This window comes from Dasypus novemcinctus, chromosome 7 (genome assembly GCF_030445035.2).
Source record: "Dasypus novemcinctus isolate mDasNov1 chromosome 7, mDasNov1.1.hap2, whole genome shotgun sequence".
Taxonomy (NCBI): domain Eukaryota; kingdom Metazoa; phylum Chordata; class Mammalia; order Cingulata; family Dasypodidae; genus Dasypus; species Dasypus novemcinctus.
Window position 1 is genome coordinate 64493902 of NC_080679.1, and position 17962 is coordinate 64511863.

The 17962-nt window shown below is 36.1% G+C and overlaps 1 protein-coding gene across 4 annotated transcripts in view; it reads right to left on the reverse strand.

Moving 5' to 3' along the window:
* Positions 1-16279, reverse strand: part of NUP35 (nucleoporin 35) — a 45436-nt gene extending 29157 nt beyond the window's left edge. For 3 of the 4 annotated variants that reach the window (XM_071216227.1, XM_071216226.1, XM_004448222.5), the window contains exons 1-4: positions 16159-16279; positions 12845-13015; positions 10489-10616; positions 7538-7598 (exon numbers count right to left, since the gene is read on the reverse strand). In XM_071216227.1, coding sequence (XP_071072328.1) covers positions 7538-7598; positions 10489-10616; positions 12845-13015; positions 16159-16198 — 400 coding nt within the window. In that variant the 5' untranslated portion in view covers positions 16199-16279. The remainder of the gene's footprint in view (positions 1-7537; positions 7599-10488; positions 10617-12844; positions 13016-16158) is intronic. The other variant, XM_071216228.1, reaches the window with a different exon arrangement.
* Between the last annotated feature and the right edge of the window lie 1683 nt (positions 16280-17962).

The window sequence follows — 17962 nt, forward strand, 5'->3', positions numbered from 1 at the left end:
AGAACTGAAGGACATGCAGTGTCTTCATGGAAAGGATCCATTTAATTCCTCAGCAAAACAAATGAAAAAGTCTTACACCAAGGCACATTTCTAAAATTAAGAATACTGACAAGAGATCTTCAATTTTTCCAAACTAGGTCACTGTAATACAAAGACTCAAAAAACATCACCATAAATGATTTCCATAGAACAATGGAAGCTAGGAGACAATGTAATGAAGCCTCCAAAATTCCAAGGAAGAATGAACTCCAATCTAAAATATTATACCTAACCAAGCTATCGATCAAGTATGAAGAGAGAAAAAAAACATGTTCAGAAATGAGGTTTTAAATTTCACTTCCCAAGCAACCTTTCTTAGAAAGCTACTTGAACATGTTCTTCACCAAAATGAGGAAATGTAATTTTTAAAAAAAAGAGACATGTTCTCCAGGAAACTGGGCTCAACACTAGAAATTTGCCAAGGCAAGTCCCTAGAATAATAGCTGTGCACCACGATGAAATAGGAATCAGGCAAAAGAGAAGCTAACTGAGAGAAGGTCTCATTTTAAAACAAAGAAAAAATGTTTGGACCTGTTCTTGATCATTAAAAAAAATAGTTACGTATATTATGTACATTTTGTAAACTAACTCTTGTTTACAAAAATGAGAGCAAAAGTTACAAAGGAAATGAAGCAAATTAGAAAAAATGAGACAATTACTAACCATAGGAAAATGACTGATATAATTATATTCAGATATGGTGTGGAGAGATAACACATATCTCCAGTTAACTTGAGATATACCACAAAATTAAAAACAGAAAAACAAGAATTAACAATACAATCATTTATTGTAGGCTGAATAATGCCCCACCCCCACCCCAAGGATGCCCATGCCCTAATTGTCCAAACCTGTGAATGTTACCTTATAGGGCAAAAGGAATTTTGCAGACATGACAAAGTTAAGGATCTTGAGATGGGAAGATTATCCTGGATTATCCAGGTGGGCCTTAAATGTCCTTGTAAGAAAGAGGTAGAGGGAGATATTTACTACAGAGAGCAGAGGACAATGTGATAATGGAACCAGAGATTGGAGTAATATGCTTTGAAGATGGAAGAAGGGGCAATAAACCAAAGAAGATAAGCAGTCTCTAGAAGTTAAAAAAAGGAGAGGAAGCAGAATCCCCTTTAGAACTTCCAGAAGATAGCAGTCCTGTGGACACCCTGACTTTAACTCACAGAAACCAATTTCAGACTTCTGGCCTGCAGAACTGAAAGAAAATAAATTTTGTGTGTTTTAAGCCATAAGTGTGTGGTAAATTGTTACAATGGCAACAGGAAACTATTACAGCATATCATTTGGAAATACAGAGATAAATTCCAAAAGCAATATCTCTAAGATCTGGAATGCTAGTTCAGGGGATCAGGAGTAGGAATTAATGGAGGAATACTGCTGCATTTCACTATAAGTATTTAAGTACCATCTGATTTTGTTTTTTAACAATCTGTATTTATTATTTTGCCTAGAATATAAAAAGTAGCATTAATATGATTATTTTTCAAAGTAACTTTACCCCATCATAAACTAGAAACCACTCAATGGTACAATAGCTAGTCTGGTGTGAAATTAACTTTTGGTAACCAATTAGAAAAAAAGTCTGTGATAGGCAAAAAAATACTGACCCTCCCTGCCAAAGACACCAAAGTCCTAACCCCCAGAACCTGTGAGTATATTACATTGCACGACAAAGTGGAATTAAGGTTGCAAATTAGCTGACCTTGAAGAGATTATCCCAGATTATCCCAGTAAACCCAAGGTAATTACAAGTTTTCTTAAAAGGAGAAGTGAGGCAGAAGAGTAATGCAATGTGAGACTCAACTGGCCATTACTAGCTTTGAACATGGAAGGAAGCCACAAGCCAGGGAAGGAATGTGGACAACCTCTGTAAAATGGAAAAGGCAAGAAAACAAATTCTGCCCTAGAACCCCCAGAAAGGAATACAGCCCTGCTGATGCCTTGTTTGATTTTAGGTCAGTGAGACTCTTTTCAGACTTCTGACCTCTAGAACCGCTAGCTAAATTTATGTGGTTTAAGCCATGATTTTGTGGCAATTTGTTATAGCAGCAATAAGAAATTAGAATAGTCTAGAATAGTGTTTACTCAGTACTGTTAAAATCTCATGCTTTCCCAAGTTGGACAAAAATATTCCAATCTTCTTGTTTGATAGTCAATATTGCTGTCAGGATGTCACTGCTTACCCACTTAGGTATTAGTTTCCTGTGGCTGCTCTAACAAATTACCATAAACTTGGTGGTATAAAACAATACAAATTTATCCCTTCAAAATTCAGGAGGCCAAAATTCTGAAATCAAAGTATTGGCAGGGCTGCTCTCCCTCTGGAGGCTCTAGGGCAGAAATCACTCCTTGCCTCTTCCAACTTCTATTGGCATTCCTTGCCTTTTGGCCGCATCACTCTAATCTCTGCCCCCATGTTCACATCACCTTCTCTGTATCTTTTCTCTTCTTCAGTCTATATCAAACCTCCCTCTGCCTCTCTCTTATAAGGACATTTGTCATTGAGTTTAGAGCTCATCCAGACAATCCAGGATAAGCTCCCCCTCTCGAGATCCTTAAATTAATCTTATTTTTTCCATATACGTTACTATTCACAGGTTCTGGGAATTAAGATGTGGACATATCTTTTGGTGGGCCACCATTCAACCCACTACTACTTGTATTCCCCATTCTATTCAGTCAGTGAACTTTCACTGAAGTCCCTGAGGTGTTTTACCAGCTTCATGTGGGAGAATACCAAAGATATGGAAAGAATATTTATCCTGAAAGAATTCATAATCTAATAATGGAGAAAGGTAAGAGGTAAGAGTCAAGAAGAGCGCTTTATAGAAGCACATATAAAGAGCAACTAAGACAGATCGGAAAAAGTAATATGGAAGAAAGGTTTGCCCATGGACAACTTAACCCTTTTCCCCCTTCTGGGAACAATAGCAGAACTCTGAGCTCCTAGCATCAATAGAAGCAGCTAAAAAGTGCTATAGTCTAAAGCTCACAACTTATCTATTAACAATATGCTACGACAAATAAGAATTACCTTTCATTAGATATGTGGTCTAACATGGAAAGAAAGCTGATAGATAAGTGAATGAACACAAGAGAAAAATTAACAAAAAATAAAAGGGAGAAAGAAAAACAGAAGTTTAAATCAAAGAAAATTCATGGACAGGGATGGGGAAAGATAGGACAAACATATTCAGTATTCTTTACCAGGGGGAATAATATACCATGGTTGAAAGAGTTTCTGAAAATGTTTAATCCAGATTTCTCACTCTGTCATATGATCAAGATTTTCCTGCACCAGAAAAAAGTATCTAAATGAGATCATAAACTGCAGTTACAGAATTAAATACAAAACAACTTGCTAAACTGGGAAAGTTAAAATTTACAGATTATACAAGAAATTTTCATTTATTTAGCACTAAATATAGGAACAAAAAAAAGTTAAAAATGAGAAGTCTAGTTTTTCCCCCTCAATTTTCTGAAAACAACTCCAATTTCCACATCTTATTATGAACCATATATAGATCCCCATACCCACCACAACTTTTTAAAAAATATTCTTTCACTTATGCCACATTAAGACTTCCCACATGTAAATTTCTTAACTCAAACAAGCAGCAGCATTGGCTCCCAGTGGCCAGTTTATGTTAGGTATATTTTTCCTGCCACAGTTCTTGTATTTTCTTTTTTTTTAGTTTAACCTTCAAACTTTAATAAAAATAGGAAGATAGGTCCAAAGAAGAAAAATAAAATAGGGGTGATAACAAACATTAAAATTGCTAGAGTAACAATTTAACTTTTAGGAATTAAACTTAAGAAATTAAAAATGAAGGCGATTTTTTAGCTACAAGACCATTTGTAGTAAAAATGATTAAAAATGTGAAAAAAATGGAAAACTTTAGTTAGTGCTCAAAATAAATCAGATCTTAAACAAACATCCATACATTTGATGGCCCTCCCAACCATGTGCTCCCCCATCAATAACACCCCACACCAATGTTCCTCCCCTGCCATAGATGAACCTCACTGTGGTCTGAAACTCCTTCAACAATGAAGCTTAATATATTGCCAAATTCAATTAATAGGAAAATGAAATACAGTGGGGTTTAAAGATTAGAAGCATACACACTAATTTAGAAATACTAAGATAAAGTAAAAATAAATTGGTGTATTAATAAAAATGAACAATATTATAAAGATTTGTTTTTAACGTTTTGCCTTTCATCACTGAAATAGGTGTTGCCCTGTAAGTACAGTGGCAAGGTATTTTCTTTCATTTCTTCCTCAGTGTCTATATCCATTCCTTTTTTAAAATTTTTTTTCTAATTTTTTATTTTGTCTTCAAAAAAGTTTTAGATCACAGCAATTCACATAAACAATATAGAGGGCTCCCATATATCCAATATCAAACCCTTTCCCCCTTCCTCAGCAATGATCTTTTTACATGTCCCTGTTACATATGCTGTAGTCAATGTACAGATTTTGAAAAACAGCTATCAAACATGGTTCCATTTTGGTTTACATTATGGTTTATATTTTAGACTGAACAAATTTCTAAAGTTTTAGTTTCCTGATGTTTTTACATTATGGTTTACATTTTAACTTATAAACTTGTATGCATTTTTGGTGTACATTAACATGCCTTATATCCATCGTTACATGATCTTGTGGAGCACTTTCATTGCCCCCCAGTTGCCCTGCTTCCATCTGTTCTTTACTTCTTCCCCCCTCCCCTCAGGGCCCACAGTGACAATCAATCTTCACTACTTGAGGGACCAGATTTACAGATACTTGCAACAATGCTGAGGGCTTGACATACTAGACTACCCTAACCCATTGGGAGCCACAGCTCTCTCCAGGACATGGGTACACATTCACACTCATTGTATGGTCTCCACCCAATGATTTAACACGCTATGACAAACTGAGCACTCAGCCACTCCCTAGCAGCATGCCCCCATGCCAGATGTCCCCACTTAAGCACCTTAAACATATAATCCTTACTTATTATATTTTCTAAAGAGTTTTCTCAACCTTATAGTTTTAACCATATACCTGAGATTCTCCCATATTCAACTGTTCCCCTTGGGCCCTCCCCTTGTATTTTCTTAAGTGATTTCTACAATTACAAGAAACTCATAGAAGTTACTGTATTGGAAATATAAAAATTAACAAAGATTTTAATTAACTTCAATCCCATGCTCTTCTACTTGACAACAAAAAAGAAAATTAGAATGTATTTTTTTTCAGTCAACTAAAAGATCTTTTAAAACATGAATATCACTTAACAAGATGTGGTTTTTATATTTTCAGTGTCTGTGGATCATTGCCTTGACTCAATTATACAACTGACAAGGTATTCATTATTGTGTACCTAACCGAGCCAAAGCATTGTCATCTTGTCGTCTGCCCATTTGTTTATTACAGGAGTCTGATCAGTTTAAGGTTGTTAAAAGCTAAACTAAGTCTGCTAGGACACTGTACAGCCAGTATGTAGCTGAAAGACTAAAGCAACATTCTAGATTTTTGACCATGATATACATGGTAGATAGAATTCTAAAGATGCACCTCCAAGATTTATGTCCCATGGTAATTCAATGAAACACTAATGTAGGTACTACCATGAAGGAATTTTGCAATGGAATTAAGGTTACTAATCAACTGACCTTAAAATAGGGAGATTATCCTGAATTATCCCAATGATCCCCATGTAATCATTTGAACCCTTACCAGCAGGATTCAGCAGAAGAGTCAAGTCAGAGAGACACGATGGAAAAGGGATTTAGGAGAGATAAAAGCATGAAAAGGACTCAATCTGCCATTGCTGCCTTTGAAGATGTAAGAAAAGGAATGGGGTTGGCTTCTTGAAGCTTAGAATGACCTCCATCCAACAGGGAAACATGGACCTTGGTCCTAAGACCACATGGAAGTATATTCTGCCAACAACCTGAACGAGCTTGGAAGGGATTCATCTCCAGAGCCTCCAGAAAGAAATTCCTACCAACACCGGAGCTCTAAGCAAAGAACCAGCTGAGCTGAACTGATCCCAAACTTCATATCCTAAAGGGTCTGGCATATTTTAGGGTAATAATAGCTTAACTTAAAAGACAAAGAGAAAGATGTGACTATAGAAGAATGGTCAGGGAGATGCAAAGTTGCTGGCTTTGAAGATGGAGGAAGCAGGCCACAAGTCAAGAAATCTGGGTAGCCTCTGGAAGATGAAAAAGGAAAAAGAGAAGGGACTGTGGCTCAATCAGTTGGGCTCCCATCTACCACATGGGAAGCCCTGGGTTCGCGTCCCAGGGTCTCATTGTGAAGGCAGGCTCACCCGTATGCCGCGGAGACCCACCGGCTGCAAGGGACACAGAGTGCCACCCAGCCCACAGGCACCGTGGAAAGCTGACTCAGCAAGGTGATGCAACAAAAAGGAAGATAAGTAAAAAACACAGAAGAGAGCGCATTGAATGGACACAGAGCAAACAACAAGCAAGCCACAAGGAGGGAGGGAAATAAATAAATATAGACACACAGAGAGCAGACAGCAAGCAAGCCACGGGCAGGGGGGTGGGGGGAGGGAAGAGGACAAAAAAAAAATAAGAAAGCAAATTCTCCCCTACAACCTCCAGGACACAGCCCTGCCAATGCCTTAATTTTAGCTTAGTGAAACCCATTTTAGACTTCTGCCTCCAGAACAGTAGAAAAATAAACATGTATTGTTTAAGTCACTAGGTTTGTGGTAATTTATGGCAGCAGGAGAAAATTAATACACTACCCTATTTAAAACTATAAACCCTACTCCCTTTACAGCTTAATTTTTCCTCCATAAAATGTATTACCTTCTAACAAACTTACTTTATTTATAAATGTAAATTAGGCAAATTAATGTAAGCTCCATAAAGTCTAATATTCATTTTGTTCCAGTACCCAGAGTCTGGTACATTACTAGATGCCTAAATATTTGAATTCAATGGGATTATAAATATATGAATATGTAAGAAGTGTTGTGCTAATAATGTTTACAGTGATAAAAAGGTCATTAATCTCAAAGAAGAATTAGATATAATCGGTGGCTGTTTGTATGCAATGACATTTAGATTTATAGCTAAGCATTAATGTATCTATTAGATCCAAAGCTTTACATTAATAAAACACCTTTATTACTCAATGTCTCGAGTACTACTTCTCATTTACAACAACCGTTACCTTATTACACAACTTTTCATAACTCAAACACTTCAAATGTCTAAACACATAATTTTTTTTAAATTCTTAATATTGAGTAGAATATCACATCTATAAATTAAGAAGAGAACCAATATACACAGTAATTTGAAAATCTTCATGGACAGAGCTATTGACATTTGAAAAAGTCTCAAAATTTGGAATATAAGAGAAAAAATTTTGGCAATAACAACAAAAGTCAAACATTACTTTAATTCAGAGAATAGAAAATAGTCTTTTGGTGTTAAAAGGAGTTGCTCACCTGTTCCAGGAGTAGTAGTTGGAACTCCAACAAGAGGACTCTGCATTACTGAAATGTTTGGCTACATGAAATCAGAAGAAAGTGTTAAAGGTAAAAATTCCAAGTTCCAGCCATAAAATGACTACACTAAGTTTCGGAAGGCTTCATTCAACAGACAATTTAATCTCTGTCAGTACCTCACATTCTAAGAGTACTCTCAAACATTTTTTTTATTTTTAAGTTAAGCTATTATTACCCTAAAATATGCCAGACCCTTTAGGATATGGTTTGTTTGAAAACAAAAGTTACAACTGGTAAAAAGCCATCTTTTTTTTAACAGAATGTGATGCGGCTGTTTGTTTTTAGTTCCTACTGTACAATATAACAGAGCTCATGGTGGTTCTTCAAATCACCAAGCTCATCTAGAGAAAAAGAAAAGATGGCAGAATTTTATTTTTAAAGACACTCGCAAATAATAAAATACTATAGCTTTAAATCTCACTGTGCAGCATTCCCCTACCGGTATGAAGTTGCAAAGCAAGGAATTACCAACAGTAGTCCCTTTAAATGTGAGAAACTAAAGACTAAATGTAAGTAGTTAAAGAAAACATCCATTCAAGAATGAGCAGCACTCTTTCTCTGGAAGTATTATTAATAAATATATGGATAAATAGATACAGTTTTTGTTTGTTTTTAAACAGACTCTGGTTAAACTAAGGAAATATAAAATCTGGCCAAATTTAACAACCAGAACCAAACCGTGAGAGAATAGTAGGAGAGGTGTAAACATTTATTGTTCAATACTTAATGCCAACTTCTTTCACTGTTAGAAAGAGGTCAAGTCACATATCAGAGGGCATAACTAATTTGTGCTCTAATCTAATATAAATATTCTTACCAACTTTCAAGTCAAAGATATTCCCCATAAATTATGACTCCCAAGACTTAAACATTTTGACTACACCAGTAACTGTAAATTACTTTTATTGCCATGCATCAGAGGAGTAATGAAAACTAGTATAAACCAATAGTTCTGATATCAAACTATACACTATATTTACTTATCAACCTTTATAAAAATATCCCAGATCAGGATATTCTGATTTAGGTAAGTCTAAAGTAACACTGTTCTAGAGAAATAAAATACAAGCCACACAAGTAATTTTGAATTTTCTAGTATGCACGTTTTAAAAACTGAAAATGGGAAATTTAATATAATTTAATTAACTTAATACATGTAAAATATTATTTCAATATATAATCAACATAAAAATTAGTAAGATATATTCTTTTTCTGCCTTCAAAATCCAATGTGTAGTTTATAATTACCGCACACCTCAATTAGGACTAGCTACATTTCAAGTGTCAATAGTCACACTTGGTTAGTTGCTACAAGAAGTGTTGGAAAGGGAAGGTAAATTGCTTAACACATGAAATAATTTGTTTTGCCTAACAAGTAGAACTAGTATGCCAGGCATATCAAGCCTATAAATAGTCAAAATTCACTGAAAGATGCTTTCTAATATTCTTAAACTCTTCAACAACTATGCTAAATTTGTTTTAGGGACAGACATAAGACATTTCTCTAAACCAAAGAGCAGAAATGTCTTCATACAAAGACTATTATTTTAACTTAATATACTTTACTACTGTTTCTGTGTCCTAGTTTCCTGAATGCTGAAACAAAGATCATGACACCTACCTCACAGAATAATTGTGAGGACCTAATGAGATAATACATGAGAAGTCATAAGATCAGGGCCTGCATACAATGAGTATTCAGTAAGTATTAGACACTTTCTTGTCATTATCAATCCCATCAGAACAGAGAATCTCTATCTTGCATGAATCATTTCCTGGAAAAAAATACTATCAGAACACCTACACCAAAAGCATCAGGTACATACTACATGATCAGCTCATAAATAAGTAGAAGGCTTTTTTTTTTTAATAAATACAGGTAAACAGTAAACAAAGCTCTATAAGGACATTGGTCTTATATTATATCTTCTAAACAAAGATCTCAAATCACAGCAAAGTGGCCTGTGTTTGGATAAAATCTTAAATCCTCATTTATTCTTTCATGAAATTATGTATAAATATTAATTTTTAACAGGTGGAATGAAAAATCACAATCATATTCTACAGGTATAATAAGTAGGTTGGAACCATGGAGCCTAGAGTGATTACAACTGAAAATGGGAGGATGGCAGCCAGCATCCATGTGGAATCTGAGCCTCCTCTTGACATAGAGGTGCAATGGACACAACCAATCCAATGTCCACATAGAAGAGGTGGCATTGGATTGGGAAAAGTGGACATGGTGGACGATGGGTATGGGGAAGGGCAGGAAGAGATGAGAGGTGGGGGCGTATTTGGGACGTGGAGCTGCCCTGGATGGCGCCTCGGGGGTGATCACCGGACATCGTGGATCCTCACAGGGCCCACTGGATGGAATGGAGGAGAGTATGGGCCATGATGTGGACCATTGTCTATGAGGTGCAGAGGTGCCCAAAGATGTACTTACCAAATCCAATGGATGTGTCATGATGATGGGAACGAGTGTTGTTGGGGGGGGGAGAGGGGGGGGTGGGGGGGTGGGGTTGAATGGGACCTCACATATATATTTTTAATGTAATATTATTACAAAGTCAATAAAAAAAAAAATAAATAAATAAGTAGGTTGGAGGCATTGGCAGGTGGATAAGGTATACCTATAAAAACCAAACAATTACCTACACAAGAAAACAATCTGGAGTTTTACTATATTTTTAAGTACATTTCATGATAAACACAATATAAGGAGATTCTATGATAAATATACTTAATGCTTATTCTGTGCAAGTTAAACTAAAACAGACTTAAGGGAAACATTTCAAATTATTGAAAACCACTCACTGTATAGCCACATAAAATCATGGAATTAATTGTTAACTGTGGATCATGAGGGTGTATATATATATATATATCACCTGTCTTCTTGAAGTTAAAGGGGTTGATCCAAGTCCTGGGCTGGAAATATCATCATATATACTTCTCACTGGTGGAGCTCCACTTTTATCTTTATGAGCTGGTACAACTGGCTGTGGTGGTGACCCACCTACAATGCATAAAACATATAGTCAGGTGAGAAAACAAAGGAATCTTCAATTTCTGATAAGATTTTATAAAATTTATATTTTAATGGCTTCTCACTCTTCAATATGTCTAAGAATCACCTGAGGATCTTCTTAAAATTCAGATTTTGATTCAGTGAGGTATGACCTCACTGCAGTGAGGTATGAAACTATGCATTTCTAACAAGCTTCTAAGTAATAACAATATTGCTAATCCACAGAATGTGCTTTAAATAAAAGGATCCAGAATTAGTAAATATAAATTATTCTTTTTTAGAAAACACAGGTAACTTTTGCTTTCTTTACAAAATGTTTAACATTTCGATACAAAGTTTGATCCCACTTCTCACTTCAAAATAAGTATTAAACAGCTCTAGTCTGTGTACACTCAAATAAATATACTAACCCCCTATGTGGAATTTGGCTGTCAAACAAAACAGATCCCACTGATGTTTCTTACAGTAGAAATAATATTTAAGTAAATAATAAAGATATAAGAAAGAGCAAACTTTTTGTAACATGAAGGTGTCTTTTTAAGTTAGAAAATCAGCAATGTCAAATATAGCATAAAGGGTTTTATAGGCCCTCTACAAAACCATTATCGAAACCTAGACAGTACAGTATAAGCTATTCAGAACACAGGTTATGGAATGAGACTGACCTGGGCTTTTATGCCTGCTCCATCATTTACTAACAAGTGAGCTTTGGCGAGTTCTTTATTATATTTAGCCTCAGTTTCCTCTTTTGAAAAATGGGGATACTATCCTTAAAATTGGTAAAAGAATGAAAATAACATAAATAAAATGCTTAACATTTCGCCTGGCTTGTAATTGCTTAATATATAGTGGCTATAATAATAAAGTAACAAATGTGAACTCTAAAAAAGTCTGTCCAGAAAATGATGTTCTCAAGTGATTACTTCAAATATAATTTGATATTTGAAATTACTTCAAATACAATTTATGAATCCTAAAAAAAAGATGATAAACCAATTTATATCAAATAAACATCTTAAGGGCAATTAAAGGGAAACGGACTTTGGCCCAGTGGTTAGGGCGTCCGTCTACCATATGGGAGGTCCGCGGTTCAAACCCCGGGCCTCCTTGACCCGTGTGCAGCTGGCCATGCGCAGTGCTGATGCGCGCAAGGAGTGCCGTGCCACGCAAGGGTGTCCCCCGCGTGGGGGAGCCCCACGCGCAAGGAGTGCGCCCGTGAGGAAAGCCGCCCAGCGTGAAAAGAAAGAGCAGCCTGCCCAGGAATGGCGCCGCCCACACTTCCCGTGCCGCTGACGACAACAGAAGCGGACAAAGAAACAAGACGCAGCAAATAGACACCAAGAACAGACAACCAGGGGAGGGGGGGGAATTAAATAAATAAATAAATCTTTAAAAAAAAAAAAAAGGGCAATTAAAGTAAGAAGGTTTCTTTTTAAACACCTTTTAAAAGGATATTAGCTTACATTTGGAATTCAACTATTTGTGTAGCTAATTCTTACTACTTACAGTCGAAACTACAAAATTACCTTTTAAAATATTTCTTGATTAAAGGAGTTCTATAATAGACACATGTTGCATTTAGGTAACAATACTTTGTGCTGATGATTGTAAATTCTGTATTAAAAAACGTTCCCCATCGTTTGCAGAAAAAGACATTTCACTAAACGGCTATATGTGAAAATCCTAATCACTATGACCAGAAACAGAATTCCTACTTACATATCTACTAGAAATAGATTCATATTTTCATTTTCAAAGTTCACTTCTTTTAAATGAATATTTGCTATTCATATATTTTAAGATAAGCCATTACGTTTAATCCACTTGAAGTTAAATGACCATATTTCATCAAGTCTAAGAGATACTTTTTCCACTTCTACTTGAACAACTCTGAAATAAGGATTTGCTTTATAAGCAACGCCATATTAGGTTTTTTTCCCTAGTGGTATATAAAATAATGTTAAGTTGTACAATCACTGGCATTTTAGATTAGATGAAATATAGCACATATATTTTAATGAATGGTTCTTGGAATTACAGTAGCTTATACTGCTTACACCTCTACTCCAAGAGCCTTAAAATTAAAAAGTTAGAGGTACTGCTTGACTTCTTTAAATAAATATTTTGATTAGGATAAATGCTGCACCATTACTCTTTTTAAAATTCAAGTACTTGTACTGATATTATTATAAAACTATTTTAAGCAATTTACCTACCTGCAAGTAAAGGTGATCTCATTTCCATTACTCCTACTGAAGGGCCCCCAAGTGATCGAGGTTGTGGAGTCACTGGAGCTGGCAAATCCCCCATTAAAAATCCAGGTAAGAACTGGGCATTAACTCCTGGCTTTGGAGATGTGGGTGAACCCAGCATCATTGGTTCAGATCCTAAATGCATAACAAAAAAATAAAAGTTAACTTTTCTGTTACAATAGCTAACAATAAGATACAAGGCTCTAGCATAAAAAATTGGGAATTTAATCAAAACTTTTCAAATATTGTGGAATCACAGTTAAATTTTTTGTTTTAAAAACAAAAATTTTTCCTAGAAAAATGTAAACATCTTACATTAATTTTCAACAGCGGTTTTTAGTTCACATTATTTCACAAATTTAAGGAATCTTATTTTTTTATTTTAAAAAATTAGCTTAATATCTTAAAAATAATAACAAACAGACTAACTTCTTTCCATTTCTGGGCCAGTTTCTACTCTGTCACAACCAAAAACAAGGATGGGGTTACACTAGTTACTTATACAGGGTCTTAGCAAATCATACACATGTTTTTAGCTGGCTAAATGTGCCATTTCTTTTTCCCCATACACAAAAACAGCAAAGCATTTTTGTGATAAATGTAATCATGCACACATTAGAGAACTAATGCATTAATGATGATGCCCAATATCCTAACTCAAACATATTTAAAAGAGTTGGAAAGTTTTTTATCATCTTAAAAATTAGTTTTAAAGTTAAGAATAATCAATATCTCCCTAATACAAAATCAATTTAAAAAGAGAACTGATACGTCACTATCATGAATTCAAAATTAATATTCACAAACTAAGAGGGTAAATATTCTTACTGCTATTGCAAAGATGAGGAAATTATAAGATTCTAACCTAAGAGCAAAATAGAACAGTATGAAAAAAATGGACTCTGGAGTCAGAGACCTGAGTTCCTGCCCTCTCAACAAAATGGGCAGTCATAGCGCTTATTCCCAGTGCTTTTTTTTTTTTTTTTAGAACAAGACAGTAAGTAAAGCCTTGTCCCAGTACACAAAAAAGCAGTAAGTGCTCAATAAATACATTACTATTATTATTATTCTAGTAGTATCCTATAATAGCAAAAACTGAGTCATTAAAAAATACAGAATTTGCTATTTTTGCTCACAAAAACTTAATTTTTCATCTAGTGGCAAGCCTGAATGTGATTCACAGCACTTGAAAAGTCAAATGTTTTGTATGTTATTTACAGGCTTTTAGTAAACTCTAACTTTTAAACAGCCTCAAATATTTGTTTCTTGGGGAGTGGATGTAGCTCAAGTGGTTGAGTACCTGCTTCCCATGTATGAAGGTCCTGGGTTCAATCTCCAGTACCTCCTTAAAAAAATTGTTTCTTGGTATTCCAATATCAATTACTTAATCTCTCATTACAGTACACCTAGATATTAGCAATGCAAGTGTAAAAGAGGAAAACGGCAAGTAATTCAGGAAAAGGATAAAACAAATACTGAAATAAGGACAGAAGAACTATAATTATACTGTAATTCTTTTTAAGTGTTAGTTACTACCTTACTATTACCTAATTTTAAAGAACATAAACTAAACTCAAACCGAAAGTGACAGTAAAAGCTCTATTCAGGTGACACTTGGCTAAAAAACTTTTTTTTATAAAAGGTTTTAAAAATTCTAAACAGATATTTAGAAAGCCAGAGTATATACAAAGTTTTACGTAAAATCAACTACCATCACTGATCCCCTATGGTATTTTAAAAATGAAGAAAAGTTCTGGTATATATGGATATATATTATGATACACTAGAAAGCACCTCTGAGAGTCAGGAGGATATAATGGGCTCATAATCTTGGCTCTTCTACTAACCACCCCTCAAAGGCTTCTGAATTGCCCTTAAAGAGCTTAAACAGTTTCTAAGCATCCTGCATGTCTCAAATTCGCTTCCAAATGAAAGTACTGTTCGTTGATGTAAACCCTTACTTTCAATATACCATTAAATGCTAGGAAAATGTTTATTCCTCCCTCAAATATCTGCAATAGTGGACTCTGAAAAATTAAAACCAGCTATGTACGATTTCTAGCCAGGCAATAAACAGGGTTTTATTCATCTTTGAAAAGCCAGCAAATATGCACTCCAAAATGCTTTCGTTGAACAGAAAAAAATCCGAGACAGGAAATACAGGATTTTCTGGTCTCTAAACTATAATAATGATAAATACCTTCACCAACATCCATACGTAATTTTAAATGTAGCAGAATATCAGCATTATTGACATTATGCATTTTGATTATAAGACTAATATTAAAATAGGTCATGTAACCCCATTCTCAAAAGAGATGTACTTTGCATAAAAGTTACAGCAAGCATTATATGCTCTTTACATCGAAAAACCTCATTCTACACGATACATATTGCGCTTGCTCTTTTATAAATTCAGAAAGTTATAGCCTAATTTTCAAGTATGTCTTTATATTAGGCGGTTTGTTTCCTGTTCTAAAATTCTTGACGGTTCTCACATGTCACAAACCTCAGCAGAAAGACATCCTAACTTGGTAGAATTTTTTCAACAACGACACATTTCAACAAGGCTCCCCAATAAACAATGAAGATAGAAAACGCATATCGTGTCTGAGTAGAGGAAAGGACCTACAATACTAAGAGTCAAAACTTTCCCAAGATAAAGGCGGGAAAACTCAAGGGAACTCCAGGTCACTATTTCAATGATTACCAACACCCGATTGATTATATGTCGTACGACTCAAACTTCCATTAACAAAAGACTCTTTCTTTGCAAAGCCCGGTTAAGTCCTCAAACGAAACAGGAGAGGGAGAGAATCAAACAGGAACTAGAAGCCTAGGTGACCAGGAACAGTCGACAGCAACCACACACGGCAGGGCACCGCCCACCCACGTGTATAGCGTAAATTCCTCCCCACCAACGCCTCCCGGGTTCCAGGAACCCACCCAGCCTCTCGACTGCGAGTAGAAATTCAGTTAATGGGCCAATCCGGCGCGGCCGGCGTGTGGTAACACAAAATTCAGCAACAGTCACCATCCAACAGCCATTTCTCCACTTTCTCCAGGGCCCGCAACTGCGGAGCCACCTTGACAGCAGCTGGGTGACCCGGTCTCCCGCAGGAAGAGAAAATGGGGGGCAACCCAGGGGCTGCCTCCCCATTCAAGACTGACACCAGCAGACCAAAGCCTGACAACTACGCCTTACAGTCTTGTTTGCCTGCTTCTAGGCTTGAAGCGTGACTCTCAGTGCCAGGGAGGAAAAGCACTTTTTTACTCACCAAGTGTGGGCGCCTGGGGTTCCACGGCAAAGGCTGCCATCTCGGCGGCAACTACACTTACCTACGGACCTTCACGATTTTCAAAAATGGCGGAAATTCTCCCCACGGGTAGGGCCGCACTACCTTATGGGCTGCCGTAACTTCCGGACATGCGCTGTGACATTTAAGTTGTTGGAACCCGGATCACCATTTTGGAACAGGGCAACGTCTTTGCGCAGACTCAACCTCACCCAGGACTATTATATGATGGCGAACTATGTCAGGAACGGTTTCTGAGAAGACTTTTCTCACGTTATGGGGCTCCTGATTTGCCGATACCTGAGCTTTAAAGAAGCATAAGTTCTCTTCTTCACTGTTTCATAATTAACCTGAGTTTACCCAGTGCTGTCTCCTATTAACTTTTCCAGGTAATACCTGGAACAGTTGGCATGATGAAACAGATTGTATCTCCGTTGTCACTTGCGGGGCTTAATGAGTGAGGCTCCATTTTCAAAGCATATTTTCTACCGTTTCTACGCCTTTCCGTTTTTTTTGTTTTTTTTATCACATCACATTAAAACATGTCATATACAATATTTTATTACATATTAATGCATACAAAAGAATGTAGTTGACTAACGTATAAATGTGTAAGGTGAAGGGGATAATAGTACATACCTATGAACCCATCACACGCGGAATACGTGTTGCTGCCTATTCAGTCCCCTGCCACCCCATTTCTCCCCCTACTTCGCTGCTTTTCTTTAGTGTGCATTCACATATTATGCACACATATACGCACATCATATATATGGCAAAAGCAACTTTATATACACAGATGTGTGCATTTCTAAAACATTTATGTTTTGTTCATTTGCTAACTTGATTTAAAAAAAAGATGTACAAAAAAAAGGAAACACAGATTCCTGTGCCACTGACAATAGAAGCAGACAAAAAGAAGAACACGCAGCAAATTGGGGGCGGGGGGGGGGGGGGGGGGGAGGGGAGGAAAAAAGGGAAAGAGAGAAATAAAATAAATCTTTAAAAAAAAAAAAGATGTACTACATGTATATATTCTGGGGTGCTCTCTGGTCTGCACCATGCTCAATTCTTCCCAAAATCTTCACCAGTCCTTCTTCCCCATTTTATTTGGGGCTTCCTAAAATCCCATATCTAGGAAGAGTTTTGTAATTGGAATGAAGCAGAAACAATTCCAGCATTTAATGGCAGGTTCCCAGAAGTCAAATACTAAAACCACTTACAGATTGAATTGTCTTTTTTGTTGTTGTTATGCCCATAAAATACCTAACACCCAAAGCAATCATTCCATTCTATTGCACAAGGCAGAAATTGTTGGCAGAACTAGTTGGCAAACATAAAAACTGGTTTTTAAAAATCCGGTGCTGTCATGGACAGTGGAAAATGGCACTTTTCAAAGCTGTGAGGGTAAATTGTCAAGTTCTATTAAGTTTTTTAAATTATTCCTATTCTTTGACCCAGAGTATTAGTTTCCTATGGCTACTGTAACAAATTTCCACATACTCAAGACTTGAAACAACCCAAATATATTTTCCTGCATTTTTGGAAGCCGGAAGGCCTATGTGAAACTTAGGGGGATGAAATCAAAGTGACCACAGGAGTGGTTTCTTCTGGTGACTCCAAGAAAGAGTCTGTTTCCATGCCTTTTCTAGCTTCTAGAAGCCTTTTGTTTTCCTTGATTTGTGACCCTTTCCTGCATCTTCAAAGCCAGCAGGTGTAGCATCTTTTTTTTTTTTTAATATTTTTATTAGGGAAGTTGTGAACTTACATAAAGATGTTTTTTAAT